Genomic DNA, 15,591 nt, shown 5'->3' on the forward strand with positions numbered 1-15,591 from the left:
GTTTCATAATCCACTTGCTATACTACACAGCCCCAATTTTCATGCACCATTATAGCTCTCGTATGTGCCAATGCAAAAAAAGTGCCTTGGAACTTACTAATATCCCTTTGCACATTTGGCAAGTGTTGGGGAGTTAACAGCATCCCAGAAATTTTGAAAGCATGAGCCATATTTTGCAAGGTATGAACTAATTTTAAAGCAATGGATTCTAATTTCCTTTTTATCTTATTTTCCCCTTAGTGCAGATGGGGACTTTGCAGTCACCCACCTGACCAAAGCCCACCTTTTTTATGATGGAAGAATCAAGTGGATGCCCCCTGCTATCTACAAAAGCTCCTGTAGCATTGATGTCACCTTCTTCCCCTTTGACCAGCAAAACTGCACCATGAAGTTTGGCTCCTGGACCTATGACAAAGCCAAGATAGACTTAGTGAGCATGCACAGCCATGTGGACCAATTGGACTACTGGGAGAGTGGAGAATGGGTCATCATCGATGCTGTGGGCAATTACAATATCAAGAAATATGAGTGCTGTGCAGAGATCTACCCTGATATCACCTACTTCTTTATTATCAGGAGGCTGCCCTTGTTCTACACAATTAATCTGATCATCCCTTGCCTCCTTATCTCCTTCCTGACTGTCTTAGTCTTCTACCTGCCTTCGGAGTGTGGTGAGAAGATCACCCTTTGTATCTCAGTGCTGCTGTCACTGACCGTGTTCCTGCTGCTCATTACGGAGATCATCCCTTCCACCTCCTTGGTCATCCCCTTGATTGGAGAGTATCTGCTTTTCACCATGATATTTGTCACCTTGTCCATCATCATCACTGTCTTTGTGCTCAACGTGCACCACCGCTCCCCCCGGACCCACACCATGCCCGACTGGGTGAAGCGGATCTTTCTCGATGTTGTCCCACGCCTCCTCTTCATGCAACGGCCCTCAGTGGTGAAGGACAATTGCAAGAAGCTGATTGAGTCCATGCACAAAATAGCCTCCTCTCCACAGCTTTGGTCCGAGACCGAAGTGGAGCCTAAGTTTACTACCTCCTCTTCAAACAGCCCTCAGAGCAAAGAACCATCACCCACCTCTTCCTTCTGTGCCCATCTTGAGGAGCAAGTCAAACCCCAGACTGTCGGCAAGTCACCGTCTCTCCAGTACTCTGTGCTACACCAAGAGCCAGCACAGGCTAGCTGCTCCTCCCTGCAGCCCCCCTGCCATCCGCTGAGTGACACCCAGTCCACGTCCATCTCCAAGAGCAGATCATTAAGTGTCCAGCAGATGTACAGCCCAAATAAAGTAGAGGATGGGAGCATCCGCTGCAGATCCAGGAGCATCCAGTACTGCTACCTGCAAGAGGAGTCCTCCCAGACCAACGGCCAGACCAGTGGCTCTCCGGCAGCTCAGCGGTACCGTCTAAACGAAAAGCAGCCCCAAAGCAAAGCCTCCCAGTGTAAATGCAAGTGTAAAAAGAATGTGGCAACCAGTTCTTCGGAGCAAGGAACCAAAACTCTCAGCACCAAAGAGCAACACGTTTTGCTGATGTCCCCTGCCTTGAAGCTGGCAGTGGAGGGGGTCCATTACATTGCAGACCACTTGAGAGCCGAGGATGCGGATTTCTCAGTAAGTACAATTGGCTGCCTGCCACTCCTTGTGATTGTCAAACAAAACAAGTCATGTAACTAGAACTGGCTGAAAAGCAGGTCAAACAATCCTTTCCACTCCTTTGTAATGTCCACATTTTTATGGAAAACTTTTCAAATTTTGAAACATCTCAACCAGCTTGAGTTATACCCTTGGCTAGGATCCAGTCAATGAGCATTGAGGGCCTGCAGTGTCTTGCAGGGTTGGGGCTCAGGTTAGCAGTGCTTCCCTGTTGCTGCTGCCTATTTCATGATCTACCCGTACAGGAGATGCTTGTAGCTTATTGTTGAGAACCACATCTGTCATTCCTCTTTTAACCTTGGCAGCCACTACGTAGCTTTCAACAGATTGGCTTTGTTTAGGAATGCACTGTGCTATTCCTCTGGCACTGGGTCTTGTTAAAATAACCATTGTTTCTAAGCTTAGCATACTGCAGCTCAGAATTGTAGCTTCACTTGCCTATAAATAAGAGATCTGGACACCATTTTATAACGATACAGCAAAGAACCAGAACACTTGGTGAAAGCAAATCATACCGGACGGAACTCAGCTGAGCTCTACACACCTGACCTATGGTCCTGCAAGTTGTTAAACACCTCCCATGAGAGGATGAGCACTGTAAGTGGAGGTTTGATAGGAGAGTTATAAAATCATGACTAGTGGTGAAAGTGAAAGTGTTATTTACCCCTTCACATAACACAAGATCTAGGACAGGGTTTCTTAAACAGGGGTCGTCGCTTGTGTAGGGAAAGCCCCTGGCGGGCCGGGCCGGTTTGTTTACCTGCCCCGTCCACAGGTCCGGCCAATTGCGGCTCCCACTGACCGCGGATCGCTGCTCTGGGCCAATGGGAGCTGCTGGAAGCGGCGGCCAGTAAGTCCCTCGGCCCGCACAGCCTCCAGCAGCTCCCATTGGCCCGGAGCAGCGATACGCGGCCAGTTGGAGCCGCGATCGGCTGGACCTGCGGACAGGGCAGGTAAACACACCGGCCTGGCCCGCCAGGGGCTTTCCCTACCCAAGCGGCGACCCCTGTTTGAGAAACCCTGATCTAGGGGGTCATCTGATTAAATAAATAGGTGGCAGTTTAAGAACATACATAAGATAGTACTTCTTCATACAAAACACAGTCACTTATGGAATTCATTGTCAGAGGATGTTGTAAGGGTCAAAAGTATAACTGGATTGAGAAGAGAATTAGATAAGTTCACGGAGGATAGGTCCATCAATGACTATAGCCAAGATGGTCAGGGACACAACCCCATGCTCTGGTGTCCCTAAACCTCAGACTGCCAGAAACTGGGACGGGACAACAGGGGATGGATCACTTGAAATTGAGCTGTTCTGTTCATGCCCTCTGAAACATCTGGCACCGGCCACTGTCAGAAGGCAAACTCCTGGGTTAGATGGACCATTGTTCTGAACTGCTATGGCCGTGTGTTCAGATGTAAATCCCATTGACTTCAGTGGGAGCTGAAGGTGCTCAGCACCTCACAGGAACAGGCCCCAACTGTTGCAGAACATAATAACCCATCCCTAAAGCTATGATCTGGGAAGGGAAAGCTTGTCCCACAGCAAGCATCAGATAAAAAGCAAAAAGGAGAACCCAAAGCCAGTTTCTGCTGCTCATTTGTTGGGAACTTGACCACATTTTACTTTACAGATAAGCCTTTGGACCATCCCTCTTCTCTTCTGGACCACAGCTGTGTCACAATGAGTTAAAACGATATGAGTCAAATCCTGCTTTTATGTATTCCAATGTGAATCAGAAGTATTTCCACTGACATCAATAGAATTTACCCCATATATTTCCCATGATTTAATAAAAGAGACATCATTTCCCCACTCTTTACCAAAACAATGGTACCTTCCATTTCATGTTAATCTCTTTATAAGCTTGTCCATATAAATATAGTATTGAATAAATGATTATATTGGATTCTTTGTAATCCATCCTTTTCATTTGCATTATAGACAGTGTGTGATGAAAAGCACTAGTGCGTGCCTTCTCCTCTGATGCCATGTGACACTTTCCCCTTGTGAAATGGTCCGATAGCTTCAGGGGAGAGCTGCCCTCATCGTGCCTGTCAATGTACAAGAGAAAAGAACAGCTTTGTCTTTTGTAACTGAACATTCCACCACACCAGTCTAATGGGTTAGTGGTTAGAAAATATCCAGCGTGAGAACTCAAACAAATTGGAAAACTACGACCCTAGGGATCACTGATTCTTTAGCTTTCCCAGGGAATAGGTGCCAAATCTACTATGTTAAGTTGCTTTATTTTTTTTCTCTATTCCCTGCTACATAAATAAGCGTGTTTCACCGGAGTTTAGCACCAATTCCCTCAGAATTGCAATTCCCAATTGCAATTTGCAATTCCCTCAGAAAATAGAAGAGAAAGGCCTAGTGGAGAAGACCTGGACCCCAGTGTTTTTTGCAGGGTAGAGCAGCTGTGCTATCACCACTGACTTTCTGCACTTCCCCAATAGATGTTGTGGTTTGCTCTTGTTCTGAATCCAGACAGGAAATAGCAGACAGAGATATTACAAATGTGAACTGAAGATTAATTCTTAGGAATAGAGCTGACGGAAAAATGAGGATTCTATAGGAGCTTCCAATATTTCAACGTTTACTTTCATCCTGACGTGGGATGAAAAATCAAAAGCATTGACATTTGTCATGAAATGAACATTTCCAAAACATTGCACCAGCTGCCCCAAGCCTATCTACAACTTCAGAGACACTGCACCTATGCTTGAGTATTTTTAGAGACCTACACAAGCATTGCAATGGAGAAAGAGTTTCTCTTGAAGCTCCTGACTGTTATTTGTTTAGTATCATCACCACAAGGGACATATTTCTAAATTAAAAGTAAATAGTTCATTTAAGTGTTGGAATCCAAAGAAGAATGGGAAAGCAGGAAGCAGCAGTCTGTTACAAAACGTGTCTGCATGCAAATCCAGGCACATAGTCACACTTGGGGAAATGACTGAAAATTGAATACCTCCAGTATATAATAGAAATGCCATCAGATTTCTTACAGACTGTGATGAGCAAGACAAGCTGTATGTCAAACCTGAGCTAGAATAACCAGGTTGCCTTTTCATTACCACCTATGCATTAACAGCATGGTCTGGAAACACAGACACTCATGTTATCACAGTGATATCCATTTATGCTTGAGAAATACACTATTTCCTCTGAACAAATGAAGGTTTTACCAGTAATTAGTATCCCCAAATGGTGCGCTGCTGGTAGCCTGCATTTACTTGATCTTTGCCTACTATTTAGGATACTTGTTTCAGGAACAAATGTTTGAAGTGTCTTGGAAGGTAGCATTATATTGTGACAGGAAAATCATCCTCTGCATTATAGTAAAATAAAAACGGTCCGACAAAGAACCTTCATGTTCAAACCACCATATCTTTCCATTGGCTGAAGATTCTAATACTGTTCCTCTTCTTTGGAAATGATAGGTTGGTTTGTGCAACATGGAATAGTTAACGGTCCAGTCCATTTAAATATTCAGAACCCCCCAACCCAAATACATGTATACGATTGCTTTAAAGAACATAAAGGCTAGGGAGGTGAATTTTCAGTTGGAAATGAGTGAATAATTTGTAACCAAAACTGTATTCAACACATTTTGCACCATCTTCTGTTCATGAAGGCCATGATCCACCAAGGTAATTAAACTCATCATGACTAACTTTACACACGAGTATTCCCACTGAAGTCAATAGGAACACTCACATGCTTATAATCGGGTACCTAGCTGAATCAGGGCTACATTGTCTGCAGAAACCCTTCTTTTTCTCAAAATGTATTCACATGTAGAATCCTTTGCCCATTAAAGTCTCCAGTAGTTCTTGCCCTACAGGTTTTTCACAGCTCTTCATGATAAGGATTCAATACACTAAATTTGAGCTGTTCTGGGTGACTTGTACGTCCCGTGGCATTGTTTGTGTTCTCCCATCCTAACTGGGTGATCCTGACTCTTAGAATCAGCGTTCCTGCACAAATACTCCCACTTCTGAATTGGATATTTGCTTCCTGCGTATGTTCTGCAATATTTGCTTAAAAGTCACTATTTTGGCACCATTGCCAGGCAACTCATTTCTAGGTTAATGGTGGAAAGCAAATTCAAGGGAGGTGTGATATGAAGTGATTTAAAAATAAAATTGGAATGATTATTTGGTGCGGAAGAGGGTTGCAGAATTTCCCCCAGCTTTATTTCTAACAGTGTATAGCAGACACTCTTGGGACTGCTCTAACTTATGCCACAGTCAATGGCCCATCTGCCAGCTAGAGATCCCTGTAGCACATCAACATTCCAGCCATCCCTCCTCCCCACACCAATCCCATATGCCAGGGGCTGAATGGAGCTGGCATAGGAACTGGCTAGATAGGTTCACCTGCGAACTCCCTCTTACCTGGAGGGAGTCTTAGATGGGGAGATCTGGCTACTTTATATCCCCTTATCCTTTCCCTCAAACAACCTCGAGTGAGCCTCTTAAATCTAGGTAAAATCCAGATCAGTGGTTCTGTGCCAGGTATTGACATCTGTATGCAAGTTGCTGGTGATGTCTCTATAAATTGCACTGTATGGGAATTGCTGTAGAGAGGGCAATCTGAAGGGGAATTTCAGTCAGAGGGAAAGACTATAGCACGGTTAAAAACATCTAATTTCCCTTTCTTCCTATTCTTTTTTCATGTCCTCTCAGCCTTTCTCCTTTCTCTCTTGTGTGCTGTCTGTGGTGCTGAATGCCAATTGACCAACATTTGATGCAAATCCATTTTCGAGAAGAGCTGAGTATTCAGTGAAAATACAATCAAATTTAGAAGCAAATCTCAATTAGACTTCTTACAATCCCCTCATGTTTCCTTTCCTAGAACAATTCAAGCACCTAACATTTTACTAGCACAAATACATCAAGCTCATTTTTACCTTGGATGCTGGAATATTTGCTAAAAGTGATTTTCCAATTGTGCATTGGATTCATAGATTCATAGATTCACAGATTCTAGGACTGGAAGGGACCTCGAGAGGTCATCGAGTCCAGTCCCCTGCCCGCATAGCAGGACCAATGGTGAAGTTCAAAATCTGTGCTTTGTTGGTTACATACCTAAGACACCAAATTGTGAAACTGAAACAATCCCCCAGAACGTATCTAGCTCTCCCACATCGAACAAATGTTGACTATCAAACTATGAGAGTCACAATCCAAGTCACAGTCCAACATTGGCTCTCATCAAATGATGAATAAATCAGAGAATCTCATGAGTTGCTCGTGGACAACTGATGAATGGTGGGAAGGAAATGAAATTCATAGTCTAAATTATCCTCTCTGAATTGTCATCCTGATCCCAAACTCAGTGGGAATTTTGCCCTGGCTTCCAATAGTTGCAGGATCAAGACTTATTCACTCAATTTTGTATTTGAAAGTGATTCTGAGCATTAAACAGCCATCATACTGCCAGTAAGAGCTCAATTGTGCAAGGTGCTGAGCAGTTTGGCCCCAGTCCAACAAAGCATTTAAGCACATGTTTAGCTTAAATCATATGACTACTGCCATTGAAGTGAATGGGACAGCTCCCATACTTAAGAGGTTTTGCTGAATCAGAGCCAGAGCGTTCAATATCTGGCAGGACTGAGCTCCAAATGGGCCGGTTTAATGGCAGGGACGAGGCCGGGGGTGGGGTGGGGGGCTAGTTACTGCTATGTTGACACCCACTCACCCATTGACGAGTAGGAAGGGTATAATTAGTTGCAACCATTCCTCTGATCAATAATTTGTACCAAATTCAGTTGTGGTGCTTCGCCCCTTTACTTCTGCATCCTTCTCCCTTACATATCACTGGCATGTCATTTTAAACAGCCCTCCCACAGCAGTGGGTAGAGCACACTAGTCAATCATGTTCATTTGTCAGCATAGTGTATGAGGTACTTGTCTGGTGGATGTACTGGGCACATGCACAGTAGGAGAGTTATATAGCTTTAGAGGCCCCGTCTCCTCTCAGTAATCATTGCTTCTTGAGGTTACAGTCTGTAATCTGCCTCTAGTCAGGTTAGGAGCGTAGCAACGGGTGGGCCATGACCCATCCACCTAGCCTCCAGGCCCACCCAAATCTGAGAGGGGTTTAGTGCTGCTCCAGCAGCCTGGAGCGTCACTTGGGCACCTGAAATCCAGGACGGAGCTATGCGCCAATCCTTCAGAAAGCTACGCTCCAGCAGCTCTGTCTTGCCATTTTCTGAGCCGCTCATGCCCATGCCCAGCTCGGCAGGTGAAGCCCTGTGGCTGGGGACACCAGGGCGAGGAAGACGGTGTGGTGTCGCAGGGGTAGCTGAACACACACAGTCTGTCATTGCCCGTCCACCCAAAAGTTGGAGCCCACCCAAATTTCCACTCCTAGCTATGCCACTGAGTCAGACGCTCATTAGTCTGGGCTGGGGTTAAAACCGGCCTATATAATGTCTGGATTGGGTTCAGATCGCGCCGCCTCATGAAATGTAAATATTCTGTTTTCTCCCCTTTGAACTGATTTCAGTAGTGAGTACGAGCAAAGATTTTAATTGCCCAATGGAATTTATTCGCAGACTACTTGATATCAATTTAATTGGACTCCTGGGGAATGAATATATATATAGTCACTGAAATATATGTTAGATTCCATGCATAGTATTTTACTCCTTTTAAGGGATCTGAGATCTATGAAAGTGTAGGCAGTGGTGATACAAGTTATTTTTGTGTGTTTTGTTGTAGTGGCTGGATCATCAGTAACATGCACTCAACTGTGCACCTCTAGCACTCAGATTTTGACCTGTATTTTGGCTAATTTTAAAGGGGGCCACTCAAAGTTGTTTGAGGGAGATCATCCATCACAAGGAAACAAAAGAGCTCCTCTCAAATGACTCAAGTTGGAGAATTACATGCCATGATCTCATTGCAGAGTTGTACCATCTGATGTCACAAAATATTGGAACTGGGCAAAGAGGACACAAAGTGATTTATGAACATGTTTGTGAATAAATGTGATGAGTTCTATCTGGTGTTAACAATGGGATGAAATTAACCATTGTTTGCAAATATTCCAGTGACCATTTGTGAGAACGTTTATGAATCCCTGAAGTTTCATGAATCTTAGTACAAAGAACAATGTAAGAAACGTGTGTTATTTCTTATTCGCTTCTCATCATTTGTTATTCTCCTATGTAAAAAGCTGGTTGTCCATTCAGATAGCAGAAGTAATACTGGATGATTTGGGCAACAAAAGCAAGTAATAGGAATAGCAAATAATCAAAGATGTGAACAGTTTACGAGTGTGCCATAGGCTGAAATTTGTTTGCAGAAGCCATTCAGTGAACATTTATTAATTACAAACACACCTGAAGATTCGCGATTAGTTTGCAAAGGATTTGTGAGCCAAAACAAGAGCTAAATGCAGGTAACTTATTTAAAATGAAGAATGCTACCAGCTCTACAAACATCGCAATGTATTCCACACCGAACTTAAACTTTCATTCAGTCTATGACATGTCATGATTTCTCTGCAAACTTCGTGGCTTATGACAAGCTAAAACTCTGTTGTGAAACCATGGCTAATGTAGAAAGAAAAGGTGAGAGAGATGTTTTAACATAGTGACTCCATTGCATTCATGGGAGCTGTTTTGCTTGACTGTATGCCAGATCATAACATTGTGTTGGATGGTAACTAGAATGATATTCATGATGCCACTAAAACTGTGAAACCATGATCCTTGCTCAGCTGAAATGACAGATTCGTTGACACTCGAATAGCTTCCTTTACCTTAAACTTGCTTAAGAGCATTTCCAGCAAATTTAGGAATCCCTTAACTTTGAGCAACCTCGTTTAAGGTCTCCTACCAATCACTTTTTGTTTCAATTGTACTAATAATTGCTCACAGCAACTTGCAAAAGCATTTATTTTAAAACGGTGTCATGTACATAGGATTGTTACTGATTTACCTTGGGTTAAAACCACAGCTATTTTCCCCATAGTTTAGTTCCATGAAGTAGTAAATACAGAAGTTAATCAAAGCAAGATCTCCTGTCCCCTTTACAGGATCATGAAGGTATCTGTTACACCAGTGGTTCTCAAACTGGGGCCGCCGTTTGTTCAGGGAAAGCCCCTGGCGAGCCGGGCCGGTTTGTTTACCTGCCGCGTCCGCAGGTTCGGCCGATCGCAGCTCCCAGTGGCCACGGTTCGCCGCTCCAGGCCAATGGGAGCTGCAAGAAACGGCGCGGGCCGAGGAATGTACTGGCTGCTGCTTCCCGCAGCCCCCATTGGCCTGGAGCAGCGAACCGCGGCCACTGGGAGCTCCGATCGGCCGAATCTGCGGACACAGCAGGTAAACAAACCGGCCCGGCCCGGCAGGGGCTTTCCCTGAACAAGCGGCAGCCCTCGTTTGAGAACCACTGTGTTACACCTCTTGCCTGACATGAGGCCCTGCCTAGCTGGATAAAGCACTGGTAATCCAAGGGAGGAATTTTCCAAAGCACTCAACTCAACTCAGCATTTCAACTCAAAAACCAATGTTAAATGTTTTCATTTTTGAAAATATATTAATTCTGATGGGGGCTTATGGAAAGGGCTCCCAGAGAGTATTTTAATATCAAAAATATACTCTGTTCCCCTTTTTAAATAATGCTGCAGTATCATTTTAACTCTTCAAAGATTTGGAACAGTGGAGGGGGCGAGGGCTGGGACTTAGGACACTGCTGCATTCCCTTCAGCAGATCACTTAACCTCAATAGGCCTCAGTTTCTGTATCCATGAAAGGGGCATATCTACACTTAATGCACTTTGCAAAGTGCATTGACATCGATGGATGAGAAGCAGCGCAGTGTTAATGTCTTATTCACGGTTGAGCCTGTCACCAGCACTACGATTGACAGCAAACAACAAGCCAAAAGGCCAAATTTCAGCCCTGAGTCCTGCGATGTGGTGAGACTATCAAACAGCAAGCAGAACATTATAGGAAATGTTAATGGGCACATCCATATAAATCAAGGCTTTACAGTCTGTTCAGACCTCTTTTTTGGGGGGAAAAAATCATGGCTGCAGTATAGTAGACAAGGGTTGTGATGTGCATGTGGGTCTTTATTCCAAGAAATGTTCAGCTAGGAACATTAACTCCTCCTCTGCCGTACAGAAATCTATTTAGCCTCCCCAGAGAGAAGATGTTGGGTAAATCCTTCCACAGTAACATGAGAGTGGGGCAAAAGGGAACAGGCATGATCATTTCTCTTACCTGCTGGCTCATTTTCACTTATGACTCAGCAAAGGCTTCCTAGAGTGGGTTAGGGTGTGTTAACTCCTCAGTGAAGATGTTTAAGCGGGGGGAGAAATAAACCTTTCCCCCCCAATTTGAACCTCTGCCTAATTTGAGCCTACAGTTGTGGCCCATGGAAAATGGGTTATTGCATGTGCAAATAAGCCTAATGAGCTATTTGCATATGCAGTGTGTGCACAATTGTTGTAATTACATGTGCAAATTAGGCATATCAGAACTGTCTGAAAATGCATTCCTTGGTCATATTTAATAGAATTAATTCCTGCCATTGTACAAGGTGCTTGAATGGAAAACAGATGCTCTCTCAGGCTAGGTAAAAGAGAGACATTGTCCTTTCACCATAAGAGCCGTAGTAACATCCCTTGCCTCTCTGTGTTCCCAGGTGAAGGAAGACTGGAAGTACGTTGCAATGGTGATCGACAGAATCTTCCTTTGGATGTTCATCATAGTCTGCTTACTGGGCACCGTTGGTCTCTTCCTTCCCCCTTGGCTGGCAGGAATGATCTAAGAATAGCTGTGGAAAGAACAAAGTGCATCCCATTCTATGGATTTTAGTTCACCTGGAAGGAGACAAGAGGAAAGAGCTGGAGACAGTCTCTATGAATAATTTACTATGTATCTGCGCATGAATTGTTCAGAGCGCGCTGGGGACACTTTCCAAGTTTACATTATTTGCCAAGCCATCCTCATCTTCTATATCTATTTTAAGGGGGAAATTATTATTAAAATTTATACATAGCATGGTGGCATTCGTTGACATACGCTACAATGTAAGAATGCAGGCGTGGTCCCTAAAGCAGTACTAACCGAAGCATTATTTACTGACCTGCCCCTGGCAAGTTAGGCCCATTAGTCTTGAGGGGTTTCAGTGTATCCCATGTAGTAGGGTCGCGCCGTCAGGATGGAACTGTCCAGGACTGTGTGTCCCTGTAAGAGCCGTTTAATAAATAAAGTTTCAAATTTGGATTCCTGGGCAAGAGACTGTCTGTGCGTCTGGGGGGGTCCAGCTGGAGTCACAGATGGCCAGACCACAAAGGTTCTGCATCAGCCCAGCCCCTTCTGAGTCTCTGGAGACGGTTTACCCCGACCAAAGTCCCAGCAGCATCCTTATCAAAGTGTACGGGCCAAGCGTTGAAGTCTTTACTCATGCAAAACAGCAGGAGTAAGATTTTGGCTTGAGCAAGGACTGCATAAAACCTAAGCAAGGACCTCACGATTTGGCTCAAAGCGTGTTTTGATCCATCCACATTAGCCTTTGGCTTGGTTTGCTTTTCTTAATGGAAATCTGCTTGATCACAGACTTCGGCTGCTGCATAAGGCCTATAAGCTGGACTCTGTCTCTGTGTCTGTCAGCAAAGCGTGAAATGCTTGGCACGTGTACAGTAATGCTTTTAGTATTAAATGAGAGAAGGGGATGCAGTCATACATAGTGGCCAGTTGTTAAATGCAGACACTTGAATAGGATACCTAGATCCCACATTTGGATTGGCATTTAGCCAGCTAAAGAAGGCATTATGGACTAAATTCTCAAAAGCCATTCTGGATGCCCCAATTGAGACGTTGGATACCCATAAACATTAGTCACCTCTGACAAGTTTGGCCTAGGTGCAGAAGTAAATGTCCATCTGAACAGAGTCAATGTTATTGAAGGCCTGTGTTATACAGGAGGGTGACTGTTTCCTCTGTGTATTAAGGTTATCTTTCTACATGCACTTCACTTTAACAACCTTCAAGACTTGAGAAAATCTGACATAATGGTGTCTTGGATGGTTATGGGTGTCACCAGGATGCCTGCAAAGTTTCAAGTTGAAGGTAGTTTAAAAAATATACTTTTATAGTGCATGCTGGCAATATCAGCAGTTTCAAGTCCTAGTGGGTTATCAGCACTTAAATACAGCATTTATTTGAATAGCCGCAATAGAGGTAGGGAGGGAGCATGCATTTTATTGCATCTGGCACAAACATCAACATTTGACAAGGCTCAAAACCCACCATTTTTGAATGTCAATTTCAGCAACAGCATCTTCTGAAGCTGGATCTATTTACAGAAGTATCAGGCACAGAGACTGGTCAGTGCTATGATCAAACTGTCAGAAGGCCCAGGTCAGTCTTCAAAGGCAACATTATGGAGGAGTCATGTTGACTTTCATTGGTGTAAACAGAGCCAATGGCCTCATTTTGACCTGATCGTTTCTACATTTTGAGTGTGTAGGAGGATCAGTGAAGGCTGGATGGATCAGTAATTTGACAGTGAAGCCAGTTAATGAAGTGGATGAGTTGCCACAGTGGTTACCTTTTCACCACTGGAGACCTGGGGCTTATGTCACATTTGAAATGAATGTTGTGGTCTAACACAAGTCCCCATTTGTCCACATGATCAGATCACCACTGTTGGGAGCCCCACTTCATCAGTGGCGAGATGGGGATGTTATAATTCAGGCTGGGTATCCATTGGCAGAGATTGGTGCTGCACAGTATCTGCCTGAACCTCACCTGGTCCAAGACAGATCTCTAATCCCCTTGCTTTCAATGTACCCCAATACTTTCTGTATGAAAGAGGGGGATGGAAGGATGAAGTGGAGGGTGCATCTAGAGGCTACATTCCAATAGTGACTTCTCCACAGGGTTCCCAATATTCCCTAGGACTCTTAGCCAATATTCCTTCATAAAAAGCAAATGATGAAGCTTCCTAAAAGGCCTGAAATAAGATATTTCCAAGTTCTCTTTGCTTTCTTTCTATCCCTTAGTAAAATCTGTGACCGGCCAGAGAGAGATGGAATTGGAAAGGTGCAAACATATTCACATCCCAGATAAAACTGGTCACCTCTATGTTTTCCAGTTCATTGCTAGGAAGTTTTCAGAATATTCATTACTACAGGGGATCATAGAATCATAGAATATCAGGGTTGGAAGGGACCTCAGGAGGTCATCTAGTCCAACCCCCTGCTCAAAGCAGGACCAATCCCCAACTAAATCATCCCAGCCAGGGCTTTGTCAAGCCTGACCTTAAAAACCTCTAAGGAAGGCGATTCCACCACCTCCCTAGGTAACCCATTCCAGTGCTTCACCACCCTCCTAGTGAAAAACTTTTCCACAATATCCAACCTAAACCTCCCCCACTGCAACTTGAGACCATTACTCTATGAGGGATTGAGTAATGGGATGAGGAGCACATTTTGCTGTGAGAAGGTCTCACTCTCCTTTCCCTTGGGTTTCTCACACGATATAAGGTGGTGGGGAAAAAGGTGCCCCATGGATAAGCCTCATTGACAGCATTAGAACCTAAGCCCTTAAATACTTTCAATTCAATTAAAGGTTGGACTTTATTTTTTTGCAGTTTGTACCTCAGAGAAAACTGTACTCAAAGAAAGCTACAGAGGCTGAATGCAGAGAGAACCTTTCATGTTTTTTCCACCAACAAATCACACTCACAACTCAGATGCAAGTCATTCAGTGTGTTCTCAGACCTGTGAGCTGAAAAATTATCCAGAATTGGACGGTACAAATTAACTGACCGAGAATCAGACCTTGCTTCTGCAATTCCCTAGTTCATGCTACCAAGAGGGTGAAATTCACTAACGGGAAGAGCCACAATGCATGTCCGATACTTAGTGTAGGGTATGTTTACACTGCATACTAAGCTCAGGCTCTGACTCAGGTCTGAGCCCAAGCTCCGCTTCCATCGCACATAAATCAGTCTGACTTGGGTCAGCAAGAACTCAGGACCCGGGTTCTAAGATGCTGCGAGGGGTGTGGTTCAGAGCCAGAGTGCTGCTGTGACTCGGGTCCAAGTTCTAGCATTTTGCAGTGTGGACACAGGTCAAGCCACAGAAGGTCTGCGCAGTGCAGTGTGGACGCATTAGCACGGCTGGGAGACCCAGGCCCAGCAATTGTAAACCCAGGTTTACAATGCAGTGTGGATACTCAAGCGTGGGCTTGGAAACACCAAGTCCACAAACCCAAATCCCACAGACTCAATAGGGTTTGAGTGGGTCTTAAGTAGTGCTGTCCATGTCAAAAGGGAGAAGGTCTCACTCTCCTTTCCCTTGGGTTTCTCACACTATGTAAGGCGGTGGGAAAAAGGTGCCCCATGGCTAAGCCTCATTGGCAGTATTAGAACCTAAGCCCTTAAATACTTTCAATTCAATAGATCCTTTGTATGAAGCTGCACCATGCTTAACTAATACAATTACAAAATAGTAATTCAATGAGCCCAAAGAACTATCATTTGGAATGTGTTTTCCCTCACGGTTGCTCCTTATATTAAAAGGTAGGGCAGTCTATGAAATGATGGTTGCAGTGCTGACATTCAGCTAGAGACCTTGTTGGTGGGAGGTTTCTGCTGATGGTCCTTAGTGAATCTGGATGGTACATCGGGGAGAGGAGGCCTTGAACACGGTCCAGCTCCAGACTAATGGCAGAGCACTCAGGAATGTGTGCCCAATCCTGGGCTGTTTTGGAGAGAGGGTGAGGATAGGCCATGGGGTGACCACAAAATGGCTGTAACCCAACATTACACACACCCCCCATCCAGGGACCGCTTCAGCAGCTGGGCATTGCTGGAGTTGAGGAAGCTCTGGCCACCCCACTTTTCTGCAGAATCCCTCTCCCCAGCTGCATCCGAGTCACCTTGACAGC

The 15,591-nt window shown here is 44.5% G+C and overlaps 1 protein-coding gene across 1 annotated transcript in view; it reads left to right on the plus strand.

Annotated features, from left to right (window-relative positions):
• CHRNA4 (cholinergic receptor nicotinic alpha 4 subunit) overlaps positions 1 to 11,461 on the plus strand; it is a 36,760-nt gene extending 25,299 nt beyond the window's left edge. The window contains exons 5-6 of the mRNA XM_065414186.1: positions 241 to 1,621; positions 11,336 to 11,461. Coding sequence (XP_065270258.1) covers positions 241 to 1,621; positions 11,336 to 11,461 — 1,507 coding nt within the window. The remainder of the gene's footprint in view (positions 1 to 240; positions 1,622 to 11,335) is intronic.
• The last annotated feature ends 4,130 nt before the right edge of the window (positions 11,462 to 15,591 follow it).

The sequence above is a fragment of the Emys orbicularis genome, chromosome 12 (assembly GCF_028017835.1).
Source record: "Emys orbicularis isolate rEmyOrb1 chromosome 12, rEmyOrb1.hap1, whole genome shotgun sequence".
NCBI classification, from domain to species: Eukaryota; Metazoa; Chordata; order Testudines; family Emydidae; genus Emys; species Emys orbicularis.